The sequence below is a fragment of the Mauremys mutica genome, chromosome 7 (genome assembly GCF_020497125.1).
Source record: "Mauremys mutica isolate MM-2020 ecotype Southern chromosome 7, ASM2049712v1, whole genome shotgun sequence".
Classification (NCBI taxonomy): domain Eukaryota; kingdom Metazoa; phylum Chordata; order Testudines; family Geoemydidae; genus Mauremys; species Mauremys mutica.
Window position 1 is genome coordinate 99696017 of NC_059078.1, and position 20521 is coordinate 99716537.

At 41.7% G+C, this 20521-nt stretch overlaps 1 protein-coding gene across 1 annotated transcript in view; it reads left to right on the forward strand.

Annotated features, from left to right (window-relative positions):
• The window catches only part of DNTT (DNA nucleotidylexotransferase), a 221801-nt gene that overhangs the window by 85234 nt on the left and 116046 nt on the right, over positions 1–20521 (forward strand). The window contains exon 3 of the mRNA XM_045023028.1: positions 11726–11900. Coding sequence (XP_044878963.1) covers positions 11726–11900 — 175 coding nt within the window. The remainder of the gene's footprint in view (positions 1–11725; positions 11901–20521) is intronic.

The window sequence follows — 20521 nt, forward strand, 5'->3', positions numbered from 1 at the left end:
ATGATAAATTTATATATGGGTGCTGACACAGCATCTGTTCTACCTGCACTATGCCTGGTTTTACTTAGTGCAGTCAGCCTCCAATTTCATGAACATTTAAGTTAAAGAAAATCAATTTTTGTTCATGTCTGTATAAAATGCCTGCTAAACAGAATATGTATGAAAAACATGACTGGGGCTTCCCAATCTCAGCTCCTAAATATCCCATGTCACACCCATTCTTGTAAACTGTCCAGAGCTTAAGTATCGGGGGTAGCCATGTTAGTCTGTATCTACAAAAACAACAAGGAGTCCGGTGGCACTTTAAAGACTAACAGATTTACTTGGGCATAAAATTTTGTGGGTAAAAAACCTCACTTCTTCAGATGTATGGAGTGAAAATTACAGATGCAGGCCACTTGTGAGGTAACTCCCTTCTCTTCATGTGTCATTATATAATGCCTGCATCTGTAATTTTCACTCCATGCATCTGAAGAAATGAGATTTTTTACCCATGAAAGCTTATGCCCAAGTAAATCTGTTAGTCTTTAAGGTGCCACTGGACTCCTTGTTGTTTTTGTCCAGATCTTGTGACCGTGAAAGGCAGAAGCAGAAAAGGAGAAAACTAGAGGATGTAAACAGTTTACAAAACAAAATATAGGCAGGTACGGCATAGAATTAGGCAGTTAATGTCTGATCCAAAACCCATTGAAGTAGAAAAACTTCCTTTCACTTCAAACGGCTTTGGATCAGGACTCCGTTGAGGTGTATCTTAAAAGCTTCAGGTCTATGTGGGTTTCTGAGATGGAGGTTTCTTGCCAAAATTTCAAACTTTCTGAGAGGACACAGATTATACAACTTTTATTTGTCAGGAGTGGGCCAGTATGATTAAATTCAGTCTAGTTGCAACTGGAAAAAACAGAACTATAACTGTTGATTTTTGTTGTTGTCAAGAATGCTAGAGGAAACTCTAAATGTGTTACATTTTCTGCCAAGAATCAAGCACAGCTGTAGAGGTACCAGAGGAAACTGGTGCACAGCAACTAAACTGCTGCTGTGAGTATAACGATGGCAGAGTTCCCAGATCTGCAGCTTGGTATAAATACATTAAATATGAATATTTTATATAAGGTGAAATAAACCACAGGAAGCAGAAGCTCTATGTCTCTAACTGAATTTTTGTACACAAGTAAAAACATAACAGTTTTAATTAAAGGAGAACCTAACAGGGTTAAATAACAATAAACATAATATTGCCCACTCAATGGACTCACCTAGATTTGTCATCTTTTAGACTAAATTGAGATAGGCAACTTTTCTGATGCTCTGCTCTACAAGTTTTATGATATGAAAAAAGGGATTTTCTTCCACAGTGGAATTTTTTTAATTTACCTTTTCAAAATACAGCTCACTGTACATTTAGTACATTGGAAGATCATATAATAACAGTACCTTAGGAGGTGTAACTACAGGCTTTATGGACAGGACTAGCCCACTGAACATAGTGAAGTCAATGGGTTATTGATGTGAATAAGGGCCCCAGGACTTGAACCATACTTAGGAATGTGGCATGCTAATCTCTTAAAAATCTGTTATGGAATCTTGCTCTGTGCTGAAACATATGAAGTTTTGAGCTGGAAGTGTGTACTCTATACCCTTCCTTGAGAGTTCAGTGGAGTTAGTGCTAGTGTAAAGATGCCTGCTTGAACTGGAGAAATTCATGTTCTATTTTTCCATTGTCTTAGAGATTTCAGGTTTCAGTCTCCAATCCATGGCTGTGCATTTTACTAACCTGTTAATTGCTATATCCCACTCCAAGGTGATTGTATTTCAGTGGAGCTTTAGAGTGGTTGCACTTACAATTTCCTACTAGTTTGATAAATATTTCCTCTACATAATAGAGAATGCCAGCAGACCTGGTACAGACTTTGACTACTGGCAGCTTATGTGCTCAGGGTGTAAATAGTTTGTAAAGCATTTTTTTTCAAGCAACTAGAGATCATATTTGGGTCCTTCTCCAAGGCATTGCTGAACCTTCCCCTATTCATCCCTGTTCAAAAGGAGCAAATTTGGCTGTCTCACTCTACCTGATGAAATCCTCTTTTACAGTATCCTCCTTCTTGAATAGTGACAAGCGCCAGTTACAGTGCTCAAAGCATCCAAATATCCAATGTCTTTGTGACTTTTGAACAATTTGCATGGCCCTTTGCCTTTTTATTATTAGTACCCATTATTTCTGACTCCCAGTAGATCAGAGAAGATGTGAACATATTTTTATTCCTGTTTGTGAGAGATGGGAACTTCAATAAAAGAGGAAATATCAGGAAATGGCTGGGAACTGGGGGAGGGGGAAAATAGAGAAAGTGATTAAATCAAAAACCAGGGAACTAACAAGACAGGTGCCTAACTTCATCATTCAATTTCATGTTGCTCTCCTTGCCTTCGCTTTTGCTAGTTTTCATTTTGATTGTGAGTTCTTCAGGGCTGTGTTTAAAGTGCTTAGCACACTGCTGCTGCTGCTATACAAATAATCATAGTTGGCTACCTGCTTGGATATCCAGGAGATCAGCAGGGAAGTATGTTGCAGAGAGTGACGACTTCCCTGCTCTGACTCTGTCCACCTTCAGTAGTGGCATGCTATGACATTTTTAGAATGGCATGAAACAAGGTTTTAGATGACGGATAAATAGATTGTAAGCAGTGTTGTTATAACCATGTCGGTCCCAGGATATTAGAGACACAAGATGGGTGAGGTGATATCTTTTATTGGAACATCTTCTATTGGTGAGAGAGACAAACTTTTGGGCTACATAGAACTTTTATTCAGGTCTGGCTGGGAAAGGTACTCTGGGTTTCACAGCTAAAGGAACTGCTAATATATCTTCATAAATGTTGCTTTACAGGCAAAGGAGAAACACAAATAGAAAGTCATCAAGCACTGTGTCACCCTGCCCCTGCAACCTTGGGTGCCTTATATGCCTTGCTGTAGTAGTTTCCATTTGGGCTACTCACAAACCACCTTCCAGCATGCAGGCCACACCCTGAGCGTGTGTGTGTATGTGAAACTGCAGCCTGCCAGCCACACACTGGCTCTCACCAGCCTGGGTTATACTGTAGGGTGACCCCAACATACCCCCAGTCCCGGATCTTCCCTCAGAAATGTATGTTCTGTACTGCTCCCCCTTCTCCTGGACATTATTCTTTAAGGGAATAATATGCCAGTTTATTACCTTAAATAGTTACCCAGACACTTCAATTTAAACAGACTGGATTAGATAAAATAGTAAAACAAGTTTATTAACTGCAAAGAGAGAGATTTTAAGTGAGTACAAGTAATGAGGCATAAAAAGCAGAAATTGTTACAAGAAAAATAAAGATAAAATGCTTACTAGTGCCTAACTTAAGAAACTAAATTAGTTGCAAAGTAAACTTTCTCACCTCATGCTCTAGCAGATTACTGACTTTCAGATTGGGATCCCTGCACCAGAGTTCAACACCTGTTTCCTTTTGTCTTTTCAGGGTATGGAAAATGAGGTGGGTAGGGAGAGAGAGAGGAGTATCTTGAGGTGTTTGCCTCTGCTTTTTATAGTTTCAGTCCCATTCCAAACATTTCCAACAGAGAACCAAGAGACAAAGAATCTGTGTGGAAGGATGTTCCTTGCTTTTTTTTCTTCACCTGTTTGAGCTTCCTTTGTTTCCCTTCCTGCTTGATGATCTTGTTTACTGCATAAATGCAAATTAAGGCAAGCACACATTCCTTTGCTGAGGACCTCTTTTAGCAGGGCTGTGGGGTTTGGAACATGCGTTAATAACATCATACAGCAAATCTTATAACTTCACATACAATATTGCCACACATATTTTATCAGGATAATACTGACCACAAATTATGAGTTTTCAAATGATACATTACAAGGCATACCTCGTATAAAGATTATTACAATAGCGTGTAGGTGTGAATACAGGGGTGTATACTGGCACAGTCAGAAAACCCTTTGCTGAAGAAAACAATGGCGTGTCCCAATCTGTTGGATTTTGCACCACATTTTTAACAAGTTCAGTCTGATCTGCTTACAAGTTTGTACACATCTTGATTGCAAATATTATGTGCTAACTACTTCTGCTAAACTATCTGTTCAATCTTGTATTTAGCAGTGACACTCTGAACAGGGGCGGCTCCAGGCCCCAGCACGCCAAGCAAGTGCTTGGGGTGGCATGCCACGGGGGGCGCTCTGCCGGGAGGGCGGCAGGCAGGGTGCCTTCGGTGGCACGCCTGCGGGAGGTCCACCGGAGCTGCGGGACCGGTGACCGGCAGAGTGCCCCCCGCGGCATGACGCCGTGCTTGGGGCAGCGAAATGTCTAGAGCTGCCCCTGACTCTGAATACCTTTCCCAGATCTGAAGAAGAGCTCTGTGTAGCTCGAAAGCTTGTCCCTCTCACCAACAAAGTGGGTCCAATAAAAGATATTACCTCACCCAGATAAAAAGGTTTTTATCTAACATACATAACAGTTAATAAACCAAATATATTTGTTTTGGCAAATACTAGTAGTCAAATATAATGAAAGCTGAGAATATACAAATATGCGATTCCATTCTTACTTTTTTTTTTTTTTTAAGAAACTCCTTGGTAATCAAGTCCTAGGAATTTGGTAAGCTGTGCAGATACATAATCAGTTCTTTTTCAATGTCCAGGAAAGCCAATCTGGACAAGCATTTGCCACCCCTGGGCATTTGCCACCCCTGTTGCATGTAAATGTCTTAATGCTCTTTAAAGTTGAAAAAGATCTTTCTGCCATGGTTGTAAAGTAGGGAATAGTCAGAATTATGGCAGACAATTTGCTGACTTCAGAGAAGCAAGTGTGTAAATTCAGCATGTAAATAATTCTATACAAGTCAAATGCACCTTCTCCTTGCAGTTGTTCTAAGTTGTATGCAGCACACAGTTTGAAATGCAATTAATTAATATCAAAAAGTCAAATAAGATGCTTCTCGAGATTCGAGAACATCAACTCCAAAATGTGTCTGGAATTCTTATGAATCTTGTTGGATTCAGCAACTGGACTAACTGTTTGCTGACATTGTCAATAACCTCAAAGAAGAGACACTTATATGTAGCCTAGCTTTCTCTAGCTCTTTTTTTCCTGAGCTTCATGTGCAACTAGCTCCAACACCTCTTTCCAAAACTCGCCAAAAGTTTATTTCCTATGTCGAATTTGCTCTAATGTCTCACAAATCTGCTTGATACAAAATTCAATATAATACATCTGGGTTTGAAGAACGTCAAATTTCCCTTCTGTCACTTCAAATATATCACTGTAGAAACAAAGGAGAAACAGAAACTGAAAATCATTGAGCATGGTCAGAAAACCCTGGCTGAGGAAGAAGACTGAGCATCCCAACCTGCTGGATTTTGCACCACATTTTTGAAGAGTTCAGTCAGAGCTTCTCTGCTCTGCTTAACAGTTTGTACAAGCCTTAGTGAAAATTCCACCTTGTGGTACAAACAGAAGGCAGCCTCCATTGAACTATGTTGAAGAATTTCAGCCTGCTTTGAAGTTGGAGAGAAAAATGCAGATATTCCCTCTAAATTTTTGAAGAAAATCTGATATTCTCTGATATTGTTTGGTGCAAAACTGAGACCAAGATTTAAAACATGAGTGTAGCAATGAACAAAAAGTGCAGGGGGGGACATCTCACAAACACAGTTTCCAAAGCCCACTTATGTCACTTGCAATTACTGCTGCACCATCATATGTCTGACCTACCAACTTGTCTCCAAATTTAAAGTTCTGGCACACGGTCTCAACATGCTGTCAAAGGCCTGCTGCAGTTTGATTGTTGCTAACATCAGTAAAAGTAACCAAGCATTCTACATCACCACCATTCTTGGTCATGTAATGCAGCACAATCGAAAGCTGAGACTTATTGGCAATACAGTATCTGAGGTTTCATCAAGCAAACTAGCAAGAAAAGTTTGTGCTGCTAGCTCTGTTCTATCATGGATGATTCAGTTGTACACTTGCATGCCATAGCTACTTTTTTCTGATGCACAGCCAGCCAGGAAATCAGCTGCCTGAATATTCATGTTGCCTAGGCAACATGATGCAACTTGGAGTATTGCGTGCCTTCCCAACGAAACAAAAAGACAGCCAACACGAACAGATTGATTACATACAGAGCTTTGGAATGCTTCTAGCATAAAACATTTTTTTGTGAATTATGGGGCATGCAATACATGCATTGCATATATGCACTCCACTGACCACCGGGCCTTAATATTTAAATCCTTTGGAGCTCTGTCAGTGTCACGTTCTGGTGGAGAAATTTTCTCCTGGGCTGCACTTATCTGGGTCCTCTCCACTTATGGGAACAGAAGGGACAATTGAAGACTCTGTTAGCATCTATGCATTACATTTTGATGAGTACCTATGGTAGTTCCTTATGTGATGAAAAATGTGGTATCTCTCTCACGTGCTCAGAACCATACTCAGAAATACAGTTGGCTAAACCCTGTTAAATTTTTAGAAATCAATCATAAGCGTGTTTTGGTCTTTTTGTTGCTTCCCATACAGCAAAAACATATCTGTGTAAGGATGGAATGACTGAATAGAACACATAATCTCTAGAAGCTGAGGTAGTCATTCGTCATACTATGTCTAATAATTCTTTATCATGTACTTCTGTCATGAATAGTCAACGGAAACAACCTCATCACCTACATCGCTTCCAGAGGAACTGGTCTCCCGCCTCAAGGGAACAGTTCCAGAAAGAGCAGGAAGCTGATGACAGCCTCAAGAAAGCATGGGCGGCGGCACACAGCAACCCACCGCCTCTCAGCTCTACTACCCGATCCCGGTTCGTTGTGGAGAACGGACTGTTATACAAGGAATTTCTTTCTGGTGGACACCAGGAGGGCTGGCATCCTCAAAAACGGTTGCTCGTTCCGACCAAGTACCGGGAAAAGCTCTTAAGCTTAGCCCATGATCACCCTAGTGGCCATTCTGGGGTGAAACGAAGCAAAGACAGGTTGGGAAGGTCCTTTGACTGGGAGGGGATGGGCAAGGCGGTAACCACTTACGTCCGGTCTTGTAAGGTATGCCAAACGGTAGGAAAACCCCAAGACCAGATCAAGGCCCCTCTCCAACCACTTCCCATAATGGAGGTCCCATTTCAGCGAGTAGCTGTGGATATTATGGGTCCTTTCCCAAAGAAGACCCCCAGAGGAAAGCAGTACATACTGACTTTTGTGGACTTTGCTACCAGATGGCCGGAAGCAGTAGCTCTAGGCAACACCAGGGCTAACACTGTGTGCCAGGCCTTAACTGACATTTTTACCAGGGTGGGTTGGCCCTCTGAAATTCTTACAGATTCGGGAACAAACTTCCTATCAGGGACCATGAAAGACCTGTGGGAAACTCATGGGGTGCATCACTTGGTTGCCACCCCGTACCATCACCAAACTAATGGCCTAGTGGAAAGGTTCAATGGAACTTTGGGGGCCATGATCCGCAAATTCGTCAATGAACACTCCAATAATTGGGATCTAGTGTTACAACAGTTGCTGTTTGCCTACAGGGCTGTTCCACATCCCAGTTTAGGATTCTCACCATTCGAGCTGGTGTATGGCCATGAGGTTAAGGGGCCATTACAGCTGGTAAAGCAGCAATGGGAGGGGTTTACACCTCCTCCAGGGACTAACATTCTGGACTTTGTAAGCAACCTTCAAAACACCCTCCGAGACTCTTGGGCCCTTGCTCGAGAGAGCTTAAAGGATGCTCAAGCGGAGCAAAAGGTCTGGTATGATCGACATGCCAAGGAGCGGTCCTTCAAGGTAGGAGACCAGGTCATGGTCTTGAAGGCGCAACAAGCCCATAAGATGGAAGCGTCCTGGGAAGGACCATACGTGGTTCAGGAGCGCCTGGGAGCTGTTAACTACCTCATAGCATTCCCTGATTCCTCTTTAAAGCCTAAAGTGTTTCATGTTAACTCTCTAAAGCCCTTTTATCCCAGAGAATTACAGGTCTGTCACTTTACAGTTCAGGAAGGAGATGACACCGAGTGGCCTGAAGGTGTCTACTACGAAGGTAAAAGAAATGGTGGTGTGGAAGAGGTGACCCTCTCCACAACCCTACAACGTCTACAGCGGCAACAGATCAAGGGACTGTGCACTGACTTCGACCCCTTGTTCTCAGCCAAACCAGGACGGACTGAGCAAACCTGTCACTCCATTGACACAGGTAATGCTCACCCGATTAGAACACCACCCTACCGGGTGTCACCTCATGCCAAAGTTGCTATTAAACAGGAGATTGACAACATGTTGGAGATGGGTATCATCCGCCCTTCTACCAGTGCATGGGCATCTCCAGTGGTTCTGGTTCCCAAACCAGATGGGGAAATACGCTTTTGTGTGGACTACCGTAAGCTCAATGCTGTAACTCGTCCAGACAACTATCCAATGCCACGCACTGATGAGCTATTGGAAAAGTTGGGACGTGCCCAGTTCATCTCTACCATTGATTTAACCAAGGGATACTGGCAGGTACCACTAGATGAACCCGCCAGGGAAAAATCTGCCTTCATCACCCATGCAGGGGTGTATGAGTTTACTGTGCTTCCATTCGGACTGCGGAATGCACCTGCCACCTTCCAAAGGCTGGTGGATGGTCTACTAGCAGGATTGGAAGACTGTGCAGTTGCATACCTCGATGATGTGGCCATTTTTTCTGATTCATGGCCCGAACACCTAGAACATTTGAAAATGGTTTTAGAGCGCATCAGGCAGGCAGGACTAACTGTTAAGGCCAAAAAGTGTCAAATAGGCCACAACAGAGTGACTTACCTAGGACACCAGGTGGGTCAAGGAACCATCAACCCCCTACAGGCCAAGGTGGAGGCTATCCAACAGTGGCCTGTCCCAAGGTCAAAGAAACAGGTCCAATCCTTCTTAGGTTTGGCCGGATATTACAGGCGATTTGTACCACACTACAGCCAAATCGCTGCCCCACTAACTGATCTGACCAGGAAAACCCAGCCAAATGCAGTTAAGTGGACTGATGAGTGTCAGAAAGCCTTTACCCAGCTTAAGGCGATGCTCATGTCGGACCCTGTATTAAGGGCCCCAGACTTTGACAAACCCTTCCTAGTTACCACCGATGCATCTGAACGTGGGGTAGGAGCGGTCCTAATGCAGGAAGGACCAGATCACAACTTCCATCCTGTCGTATTTCTCAGCAAGAAACTGTCTGAGAGGGAAAGCCACTGGTCCATCAGTGAAAAAGAATGTTACGCCATTGTGTATGCCTTGGAAAAGCTACGCCCATACGTTTGGGGCCGGCAGTTCCAGCTACAAACTGACCATGCTGCGCTAAAGTGGCTTCACACCAACAAGGGAAACAACAAGAAACTTCTCCGCTGGAGCTTAGCTCTCCAAGACTTTGACTTTGACATTCAACACATTTCAGGAGCTTCCAACAAAGTTGCTGATGCACTCTCTCGTGAAAGTTTCCCAGAATCAAGTGGCTAAAAAGTGTTATTAACATGTTTTCATGCTTTGTAGTCTATGTAATAGTGCATGTGTTTTATTGCTCTGTTTGTTTTTACAGTTCTAGGAGGAAATCGCCGCCAGTGGATCCCACTGTAGCGATTTGGGGGGCGTGTCATGAATAGTTAGTAAAGGGTTAAAACATAGTACCTGGTGGACACCTGACCTGAGGACCAATCAGGGAAGAGAATTTGAAACTCCTAGGAGGGAACTTTTCCCTCTGTTTGGGGGGGGTCTTTGTCTTTAGCCGTCTGGAGTTACAAGGGTCCAGATGTTTTAATCAAGTCTACAAGTTTCCACCTTTCTGAACTAATTTCTTCTAGTCAAGATAGTGAGTATTAGAAAGATACGTTGTGTCCTCACCTAATAATCCTATGCTTGCAATTCTGTGTGTTTGTTATTGATTATTCTTATTCTGCTGTTTTGTGTACTGAGAAAGAGAGAGGATTCTCTCCAAAACTTAGCAAGGTTATACCCTATGAGTGTCCAGCTTGGGCTCATAGAGATTCTGTATTTTCTTGTTTTCCTTTTAATAAATTCTTTCTATAAAGACTTGATTAAATCCCTTCTACTGTGGATAGGGGGAGGGGCGAAGACACTCTCTCGGCGGTGAGACAGGCTTATCTCCGGGCAGAGAAGGGAGGGGGGAGATAGTTCCTCCTGGGTTTGATTCAAACAGTTGAATCAGGTATCTCTTTCCAGTGGCTAGGAGAGAGAGAGGGGGGGAGGTTTCCCTCCGATGAGTGGATCTGTATTTCCCCAGGGAACGTCTCTGGAAAGGGGAGTGGGAGGGGGAATATAGGGGTGTCTCGGCCCACGTAATCGACCGAGTGGTGGCAGCCTGAAGGAGACCTACCCTAGGATTTTGGGGTGGGGGGAAGACATGCGGGTCCTCACTTTGAAACCGCCCAGTTTCAAGTGAGGGTAGACCCCTGACAACTTCAGATACAGCAAGTAAAATTTTATTGTAGTGACTTTTCTGGTCCCCTATTTCTATTACATTCTAAAACTATATATCATCTGGTATATTAGATAGTAAGCGACTTACATTATATGATGTGCAGTGTAGCACAGTTGCCAACGTTCACGTGGTAAATAAGCACCCTGATTTTCACAATAAGCCAAAAAAACAAGCTAATCCCATTTCAAAACAATAAGCCAAAAAAACAAGCCAATCCTTAAGAATCCCAACACTCTCTGTGACTAGATCCCCCCAGCGTGCAGTCTGGGACTGGTGGGCCCATTGTGCATCCCTGACTCTCTCCCCACTTTGCTCCTGCTTGCCCCCCCCCCGCCCCTGCTTTCTGGGAGCCAATAAAGCTAAAAACTAGCCAACAAGCAACTCACGCCAGTTAAGACAAAAACAAGCCCGATGTCTGTTTTTTGCACGGGTTTGGCATGTCTACAGTGTAGTTGTAGCCGTGTCAGTTCCAGAATATTAGAGAGACAAGGTGGGTGAGAACACCTTTTACAGAACCAACTTCTGTTAATGAGAGAGACAAGCGTTCGAGCTACACAGTGTAGCCTATCTCTCTCACCAACAGAACTTGGTCTAATAAAAGATATTACCTCACGCGCCGTGTCTCTCTTACCTTAAACTCTCAATGTTAAGCTAAACTAAACCTGGACATCAAAACAGCCAGGAGGTGGCCTTCAGACAAGATTTATAATTCATACGGTTTCTATCATGTGCACACTTGCTACTGCCATTTAAATACTTTATTTAGGTACAGAAGATTTAAGTTTATTAAAAATATTAGCAACTGTGGAACTTTAAAGGATTCTGTTTGGTAGATTTTGAAGTATTATGAAAGTCTCATCTTTGACCGGGAATTTTATTTTTCTCAGGGCTGGCAGGTAACATAAAACAGCCTCTTCATTATAATATTGCTTGTGTAATATCTTCCAAGTTGCAAAAATAAGTGTAATAGAATAGTGTCTTACAGAAGTTAAATGATGCTGAAAGGATGAAAATGCTGCACTTATAAAAGCTGTCATGCTAAAAAAATTTTCTTGAACTAGATTCACTGAATGGAAAACAAATATTGTGATATGAAAACACGACACACTTCCTGCATCCTGACATAAACTATATAAGACATTTTTCAGGGAGAGCATGTCAATATTGAATAGCAGCATTGTAGCTGTCTACAACTGGATTCAGAAAAAAGAAAACCTCATCTTAATTTTTTCCTTTATAGTGATTCTGTCACTCACATTGTGGCAGAGAACAATTCTTGTGCTGAAGTTTTGGAATGGCTGAGAGGACACAAGATGAGGGACAGTTCAAGGTTCGAACTCCTTGATATCTCTTGGTTCACAGCTTGCATGGAAGCTGGAAAACCAGTGGATTCAGAGAAAAAACATCGACTCATGGTAAGTCAGATACTTCAGTGTGAATGCAGGTTGTTTGACAATAAGCTTAAAAGTTAGGCTAATCAGGCAACTGTCACTTTCCTTCAGTGTAAACTTGGGGTATGTCTACACTACCCGCTGGATCGGAGGGTAGTGATCGATCTATTGGCGATCAATTTATCGCTTCTAGTGTAGATGCGGATAAATCGATCTCCGATCACTCTGCCGTCGACTCTGGAACTCCACCACACTGAGAGGTGGAAGCAGAGTTGACGGGGGAGCAGCGGCCGTCGATCCTGCGCCACAAGGACACAAAGTAAGTGATTCTAAGTCAATCTAAGATACGTTGACTTCAGCTATGCTATTCTTGTTGCTGAAGTTGCGTATCTTAGATCGATTCCCCCCCAGTGTAGACCAGGCCTTGCTGTTGTGAATTTGCATTTAAATACTGGTATGTTTAAATGCTTGCTTGAAAAATTCATATTGTTTTAATAAATTCAAAGGAAAATCCTTTTAGATAGTCATAGTTACCATGATCTGGTGTATTAGTACTGAAATAATACTGTTCATCATTCATATAAATTTGGTGCCATTAAAGGAAAAAATTACCTCACTCAAGAATTTACTTTTTGGTATTTGTGATATTCCCACAAATACTTAAAATGGTAAATACCTCAGACAACATGGTAAATATAACTACGCTGGGTGGTACATGTCCCATTTTAATAACTCCCACTGTAATATTTTGCATTTTCAAAACAATGTACAAACATTTAAACCTGTACTGTGTAGAATTGATCTATGTGCCCCTGAGAATCTGTGAAAGGACTGGTGATGTAAGCTGTGTGTAAAGGAGTAGTCATTGGAATTTAATATTATAGACTTGGTACTAGTGAGGAAAAATATGGTAGGGAATACAGGGGTTGTTTTATTGTATTGTGTCACAGAAAGATCTGTACTGAAGAGGATACTATAGTATTTTTTCCCTATTTTGCGAATAGTGCAGGACCCCTATTGTTGTGGATTGTGACATAGTAAACCGTTCTTAGAACTGCACTATAGCTGATAAGGTAATACTGCAGTCAGGGTTTTAGTATTAAATGGTGTTATTCTGTAGTACCGCTGCAGGCTGCACACTGTGGAGTGTGATGTACAGTGACAATATCCCTGACAATATCCCTACAAGCTGTGTACTGAAGATGGTGACTTAGTACCACTGGATGATTTACAGCAGTGATACTCAGACCTGCATGGTTCAGGAGCCAAATTAGTGAGAAACATTACCCAAAAGAGCCACAGTAGTGTGAATTCATTGTTTCATTTACTATAGTACTATATATTCATATTCAAACAGTATGACAGAAGAAATATTTTGTTTGTGTTTGCGTATATATATATATATTCTCACAGCAAAATGACTGACCGAGTATTATATTGAGTACAATTGGTTAATAATGTAGTAAAAACATACGTATGTTGGCAGAGGTAGGGGCCTGATCCAGAGCCCTTTGAAATCAATGAGAAGATGTCTATTGACTTTCAAAGGGCTAGGATTAGGTAACTCTAGTACCACTGTAGAGCTATATTGTAGAAAGTGATGGACAATAGGACCCTACAAAATTTGCAGTGTATAGCTTAGTGTTGTGTATAATATGTACAAATAATCCAGCAATGTCATTTTTTTCTTTTTATTCCTCTTCTTCTTGTTTATTAAAATATGAAGAATGATCTTCCTATTAAATACCCCTGAAATACTGTGGTTCCTGGGTCACTTTCCAGTGCCAGAAACCAAATCCTGATACGGAATCTAGTCTCTGAGATTTAAGATGGGAGAATGCCTGTTTAGTAAGATTTTAAAAAATGAGTACACCAGGTGGCACTATTGCTCTCAGGCTCAGAATAATATGGTAGCATGTGTTTATATTTTTATTGCTCATTTTTCACTGAACCTGCTGAAGGGAAAATGCTCTAAATAAATTCAAGCAGATCATAAATAAAAACAAAATACCATATAATTATCACATTATGCAATCTCTCAGAGAGAGAGAGAGAGAGAGAGGTCATGAAGGTATGAATTCTGGATTACTTTCAAACTTAACTGACTGAAAATGTTCAAAAAAGCAAAACTAAACCGAACCTTTAGACTTTGTTGAGTATTTAACTTTGAGATGCAGAGTTAAACCAAATGCCCCATTATTTACTTTCAATTTAATGTTGGCAACATTTAAATTCCCACAGCTTCAAATTTTCAAGAAAATATGCTAATATAGGCTGTGATTTTTTTTTTAAGGGAGGGAGTTCAAATAAACTTTGGTAAAGTTTAATTTCTTATCCGGATATCAATAAAAACCCTAGTGAACAGTAATCTGCATTAGTTTTCTTGCATGTACAGTAAGAGGTTCTATCTGGATTTCTGGAAGAGCTAGCCTTACTGAAAAAGCAAGTAATACTAAGGTATGATCATTATGTAACTGTGAGACCAATTCTGCAAGTGAGATCTTCCACTTATATCAGGGAATAAATATTTCATACAAATAAATGCAGAGCCTAATAAGCACAGTACCATGTAGTTATAAATGTGTGTAATAGTTAACTTAAAATATGCATCATTTAGATAGATCTTAAAGTAATAAATACTTTTGTACAATAAAATATTTTAAATACAGGAAAGAAAAGAGAATGTAGTAGTTCAGCAAATTTAAAACAGTCTCATCATGACTGTGTTACCAGGAAAGGCTCTGTACAGCATTCCTTCTGCGTCAAGGAATGAGAGAGGCATGAAATCAAGGTTCACTGTTTATTAAAATACTAGGCCAAATCCATGTCTCATGTAATTGGAGTTACACCACGTACAAATTTGGCCCATTATAATAGTCTTGTTAAATGTAAAATGAATGTGAATTTGAAAAATCTAAGCTCAGGCTGTATCATGAAGGGTCCTTTTCTAAAAAGAATGGATGGCAGTGGGTAAAAATTTTGTGGGCAATCCTGGTCCCACTGAAGTCAATGGCAAAATTCCCATTTACTTCATAGCATCAAGATTTCACCCTTCTGGTTTTATTGGTTTATTTGGGTTGCTGGGGTTCCTCCAGGACTTTTGTTTTAATTACTAGAAGGTAATGTCCATGTCCATGCCCGTGCATAACAAGGGAATAAAAACAGGCTTACAGACCATTATGTAATAAATTAATTAAAACCTCTTTAAAATACAGTTTTCTCTGATTGTGAATACCTTGTGAGGTACTCTGATACTGAAGTGATGGACACAATATAAAAACCAGAACTAAGCTGATAGGAGTTCTTACTGTAATATCTTACTATTCATACTGTAATAATTAGCCTTTGCGGCTGCCAGCTGCTGTTACATTTCCTAGGCTCTTCAGATGTGGTGATTAAGCCTCATCTTTAAAGGAAAATCAAAATATTTCTCTGTTCTACAGACTACTTATTAGGGCTTCTGCCCCACCTTCAACAAAGAATCCCTCAATGCACCTAGCCTGAACATCATATTTCAATCAGTTTTGTTGACAGTGACAGCAATGACATGGTCAAGTAGCCTTCGCAGATGTTGTAATGCACTGGGGCTCCTCAAATGTTGGGATGCAGTGATGTTTCCTGGCTAATGTCAATAAAACATATAACACAACAAGGAAGCTTTAAAGAGAAAGGGGATAATAAGAAAATAAAGATTAAGTCATGAGGCTTAGGGAACAGAATGGGAGAAATATTTCATGTGGTGCTGACACCCCCACAAACAAACTGAAAACGGGAAACTACCCTGATAAACCCATCCCCACCCTGTCCTCTTCTCCCCACTCATACAGTTCTGAAAGTGAGCATAGCTTGTTAGTATGAGTTTTCCATCTTCTTGATCTATGCAGCTGGATCCACGTAGCTAATAAAAATGTGTCAGGCTGACCTTGCTGCTGAATGAATTGGCCTGTGATAGGGTCAATAATATCCATAACTGCTGATTATTTTTTGGGGGGGAATTTAGTCCTTAGTTGGCAAGGGGTTAGGTTTCAGCACTTATATGCAGTAATTACATTTGAAAGATTTAGTTTGGACTGTGGTAGATATCGTGGTGTACTGCAGTCCTGTAAAGATGAAAAGTAGTAATGTGGTCATAAAGGGATTAATTGGGTTGCTCAGATTATTATGGGTTGGAGCCATGCTACACTTTTCCTTTACTTACTGTTTAGGTAATGTCTGTTTTCACCCTCTCTGTTGCTATGCTGTTGAAAAAAGCAACAGATTCCTGGGCTGCCGTCCTCTTCCAAGTGTGTTCATAGAATCATAGAATATCAAGGTTGGAAGGGACCTCAGGAGGTCATCTAGTCCAACCCCCTGCTCAAAGCAGGACCAGTTCCCAACTAAATCATCCCAGCCAGGGCTTTGTCAAGCCTGACCTTAAAAACCTCTAAGGAAGGACATTCCACCACCTCCCTAGGTTACCCATTCCAGTGCTTCACCACCCTCCTAATGAAAAAGTTTTTCCTAATATCCAACCTAAACCTCCCCCACTGCAACTTGAGACCATTACTCCTTGTTCTGTCATCAGGTACCACTGAGAACAGTCTAGATCCATCCTCTTTGGAACCCCCTTTCAGGTAGTTGAAAGCAGCTATCAAATCCCCCCTCATTCTTCTCTTCTGCAGACTAAACAATCCCAGTTCTCTCAGCCTCTACTCGTAGGTCATGTGCTCCAGCCTCCTAATAATTTTTATTGCCCTCCGCTGGACTCTTTCCAATTTGTCCACATCCTTCTTGTAGTGTGGAGCCCAAAACTGGACACAGTACTCCAGATGAGGCCTCACCAATGTCGAATAGAGGGGAATGATCACGTCCCTCGATCTGCTGGCAATACCCTTACTTATACAGCCTAAAATGCCATTAGCCTTCTTGGCAACAAGGGCACACTGTCGACTCATATCCAGCTTCTCATCCACTGTAACCCCTAGGTCCTTTTCTGCAGAACTGCTTCTTAGCCATTCGGTCCCTAGTCTGTAACAGTGAATGGGATTTTTCCGTCCTAAGTGCAGGACTCTGCATTTGTCCTTATTGAACCTCATTAGGTTTCTTTTGGCCCAGCCCTCTAATTTGTCTAGGTCCCTCTGTGTCCTGTCCCTACCCTCCAGCTTATCTACCACTCCTCCCAGTTTAGTGTCATCTGAGTGTTATGCACTGAGTAGTTCCTTTACAAAAGAAAGATACTAGCATACCCTCAAAAATAACACAAAAGTATCTGTGGTTAACCTAAGCCACACTGGGGACTCATCACTTGGAAGTAACAGAGGAGGAGAAGGACCTCGGAGTATTGGTTGATCACAGGATGACTATGAGCCGCCAATGTGATATGACCGTGAAAAAAGCTAATGCAGTCTTGGGATGCATTAGGTGAGGTATTTCCAGTAGAGATAAGGAGGTGTTAGTACTGTTATACAAGGCACTGGTGAGACCTCATCTGGAATATTGTGTGCAGTTCTGATCTCTCATGTTTAGGAAGGATGAATTCAAACTGGAACAGGTACAGAGAAGGGCTACTAGGATGATCCGAGCAATGAAAAACCTGTCTTTATGAAAGGAGACTCAAAGAGCTCGGCTTGTTTAGCCTAACCAAAAGAAGGCTGAGGGGAGATATGATTGCTCTCTATAAATATATCAGAGGGATAAATACCAGGGAGGAAGAGGAATTATTTAAGCTCAGTACCTATGTGGACAGAAGAACAAATGGATATAAACTGGCCATCAGGAAGTTTAGACTTGAAATTAGAAGAAGGTTTCTAACCATTAGAGGAGTGAAGTTCTGGAACAGCCTTCCAAGAGGAGCGGTGGAGGCAAAAGACATATCTGGCTTCAAGACTAAGCTTGATAAGTTTTTGGAAGGGATGGTATGATGGGATAACCTAATTCTGGCAATTAATTGATCTTTGACTATTAGCGGTAAATATGCCCAATGGCCTGTGATGGGACACTAGATAGGGTGGGATCTGAGTTACTGCAGAGAATTCTTTCCTGGGCTTCTGGCTGGTGAGTCTTGCCCACATGCTCAGGGTTTAGCTGATCGCCATATCTGGGGTTGGGAAGGAATTTTCCTCCAGGGCAGATTGGCAGAGGCCCTGGGTTTTTTTTTTTTTTTTTTTTGCATTCCTCTGCAGCATTGGGCATGAGTCACTTGCTGGAGGATTCTCTGCACCTTGAAGTCTTTAAACCACAAGCTGATGACTTAAGTAGCTCAGCCATAGGTCAGGGGTTTGTTATAGGAGTGGGTGGATGAGATTCTGTGGCCTGCATTGTGCAGGAGGTCAGACTAGAATATCACAATGGTGCCTTTTGACCTTGAAGTCTGTGAACAAAACATGGACACTATTCACAAATCAGAGTAAAGTTAGAGAGAGATTTAACCTCTAAGAAGCTCCCATGCCCTTTACAGCACACCGTAAATTGCAGCTTTACCCATCACTTTTACTCTGACTCCCCTTTTTGAGCCAATATTGTAAGATCTCTAGTATGGCACTAAATTTGCACAAATGAGGTAAAAGCTGTTTTGTTGCTGTTTTGAACAATAAACATGTTGAATCTGAGGCGGTTAGCCAGAGGAAGTGGGGGATTTTCCAAATCACCATTGGGATTTGGATGCCCTTTTCTCATTAAAATGATCGAGTATCTAAATCTCTTGGGCGGATCTGGAAAATTTCAGCCATATTATCCATATTGTATGCAGAACCCAGGCACTGGTGCAGGTCAGTAACTGACTGCAAAGTATCCAAACTTCAGATAACCCAAGATTTAAAGACAGAAGACAGAAAGTGAAGGGAGTGATGGAAGGCATCCAAGTGAGTATGGTCACACCTCAGTTTAAATACACAGATCAATAGAGCTTGAGGCTGTGGTAGTAAGTGTCTAGTGGCTATCTTCACTGAAATAAAAACATTCATGGATAATACGTAAAAAGCGCTCTTTTATTAAATCAGTGAACAAATTGCATTCCTTCTATCTATACGTTCATAGATAAGACAGTTGTGGTTTTTCTAAGAATGTATTCCCCATTCTGCAGCATACTCTCACCACTTTTTTAGTGCAGCTTGGCTTGTGTTCACACAATATACTGTGTTTAAAAAACATTAAATCTTGTTCATTCTCTCTTTAACATTATACTTTTCTTTGTTCCTCTCATATATGTCTTTGTGTCTGCATTGATTAAAAAAATTAAAATAGAGCAAAGTAGGCCTTTCCAAGGTTAGCCATGAACCTAGGACTCTCTTACACTGTAACCAACTGCAGTGAGACTAAGATATTCTTTGGCTCATGAAGCACTGAAAGTATCATTGTAAAAGGAATGACAATGAGCTTCTCTGTTCAGAATACTGCCATCTTAATGGTTCACTTCTACTATATGGGCTCCGTTTGGCTGAATTTATCTCACATTCAGAAAAAAGAGATGGAAAATGAGAGCAGCATTCATTTGCACCTGTTTTGGCTAAAACCCAGAGATTTGGTCTTATCCAATTAGATATTTTATATTTCTAGCATTAAAGAATCAGGAGTTCAGTACCTACACTTCTATAAAAGAGGAAAGGAAATGGAGACATGACTAAGAGGCTGGCATTCTTCCCATACGTGGAAGTAACAAGCACTATAGCAGGGAAATTTATACAGAGAAACAGAGCTTTCGAAAGGTTTAAAACTCTTTTTCTCACATGCACCCTAATGGAAAATATGTGTAGATGTTCTGTAGCAGTTGTGTAGATATTATGAGCTACTTGTCAAAGCAACTAGGATACCTACATACCAGGGCATTTTCAAATTGCTTTGGCCCTTATTTAATTGACCATAATCTGAATTTTATAGGCAAGAGCAATCTAGAGCTATGGAAGAGAGAGATTAATAGATACTTTTCAATCCTATTAGTAGCTGTTTCTATACAGTGCAGTAAATTGGCTGGCAGTGGCAGGGCAAAATGTGTGGTTGGGGTTGGGGAGCTGCAGTCAGGGATGGCTCCAGGCCCCAGCACGCCAAGCGCATGGTTGGGGTGGCATGCTGCGGGGGGGCCGCTCTGCCAGTCGCCAGGAGGGCGGCAGGCAGGCAGCCTTCAGCGGCATGCCTGCAGAGGGTCCGCTGGTCCCGTGGCTCTGGTGGACCTCCCGCAGGCGTGCCTGCCGAGGGTCCGCTGGTCCCACGGCTTCGGTGGAGCCGCGGGACCAGCAGACCCTCCGCAGGCACGCCTGCGGGAGGTCCACCGGAGCCGTGGGACCGGCGACCAGCAGAGCGCCCCCCGCGGCATGCCGCCGTGCTTGGGGCGGCGAAATGTCTAGAGCCGCCCCTGGCTGCAGTGTAATTCTTGCTGGACAGAGATATTTGGATTTGTCCCATAATCTATACAAACAATAATCTCCCATCTGTTCGCCACACTAAAAAGCAAAATAAACCTTGCTCTTATGTTTTGTTGATGATAGAAAGACAATTTCTTTAGTGTTCATGCAGGCACCTTAACGGGCCCTACAAATCAGACTACAGTAATTATAGTTTGCATACTTTTTTCTACTGATTTCTGTCCCAAGTTTGTTCTGTTAATTATATAACTAGGTCTTGTTAATTAAAAACATAACCTTTGTGGATACTAATGGTGGGAAAAAGCTCAT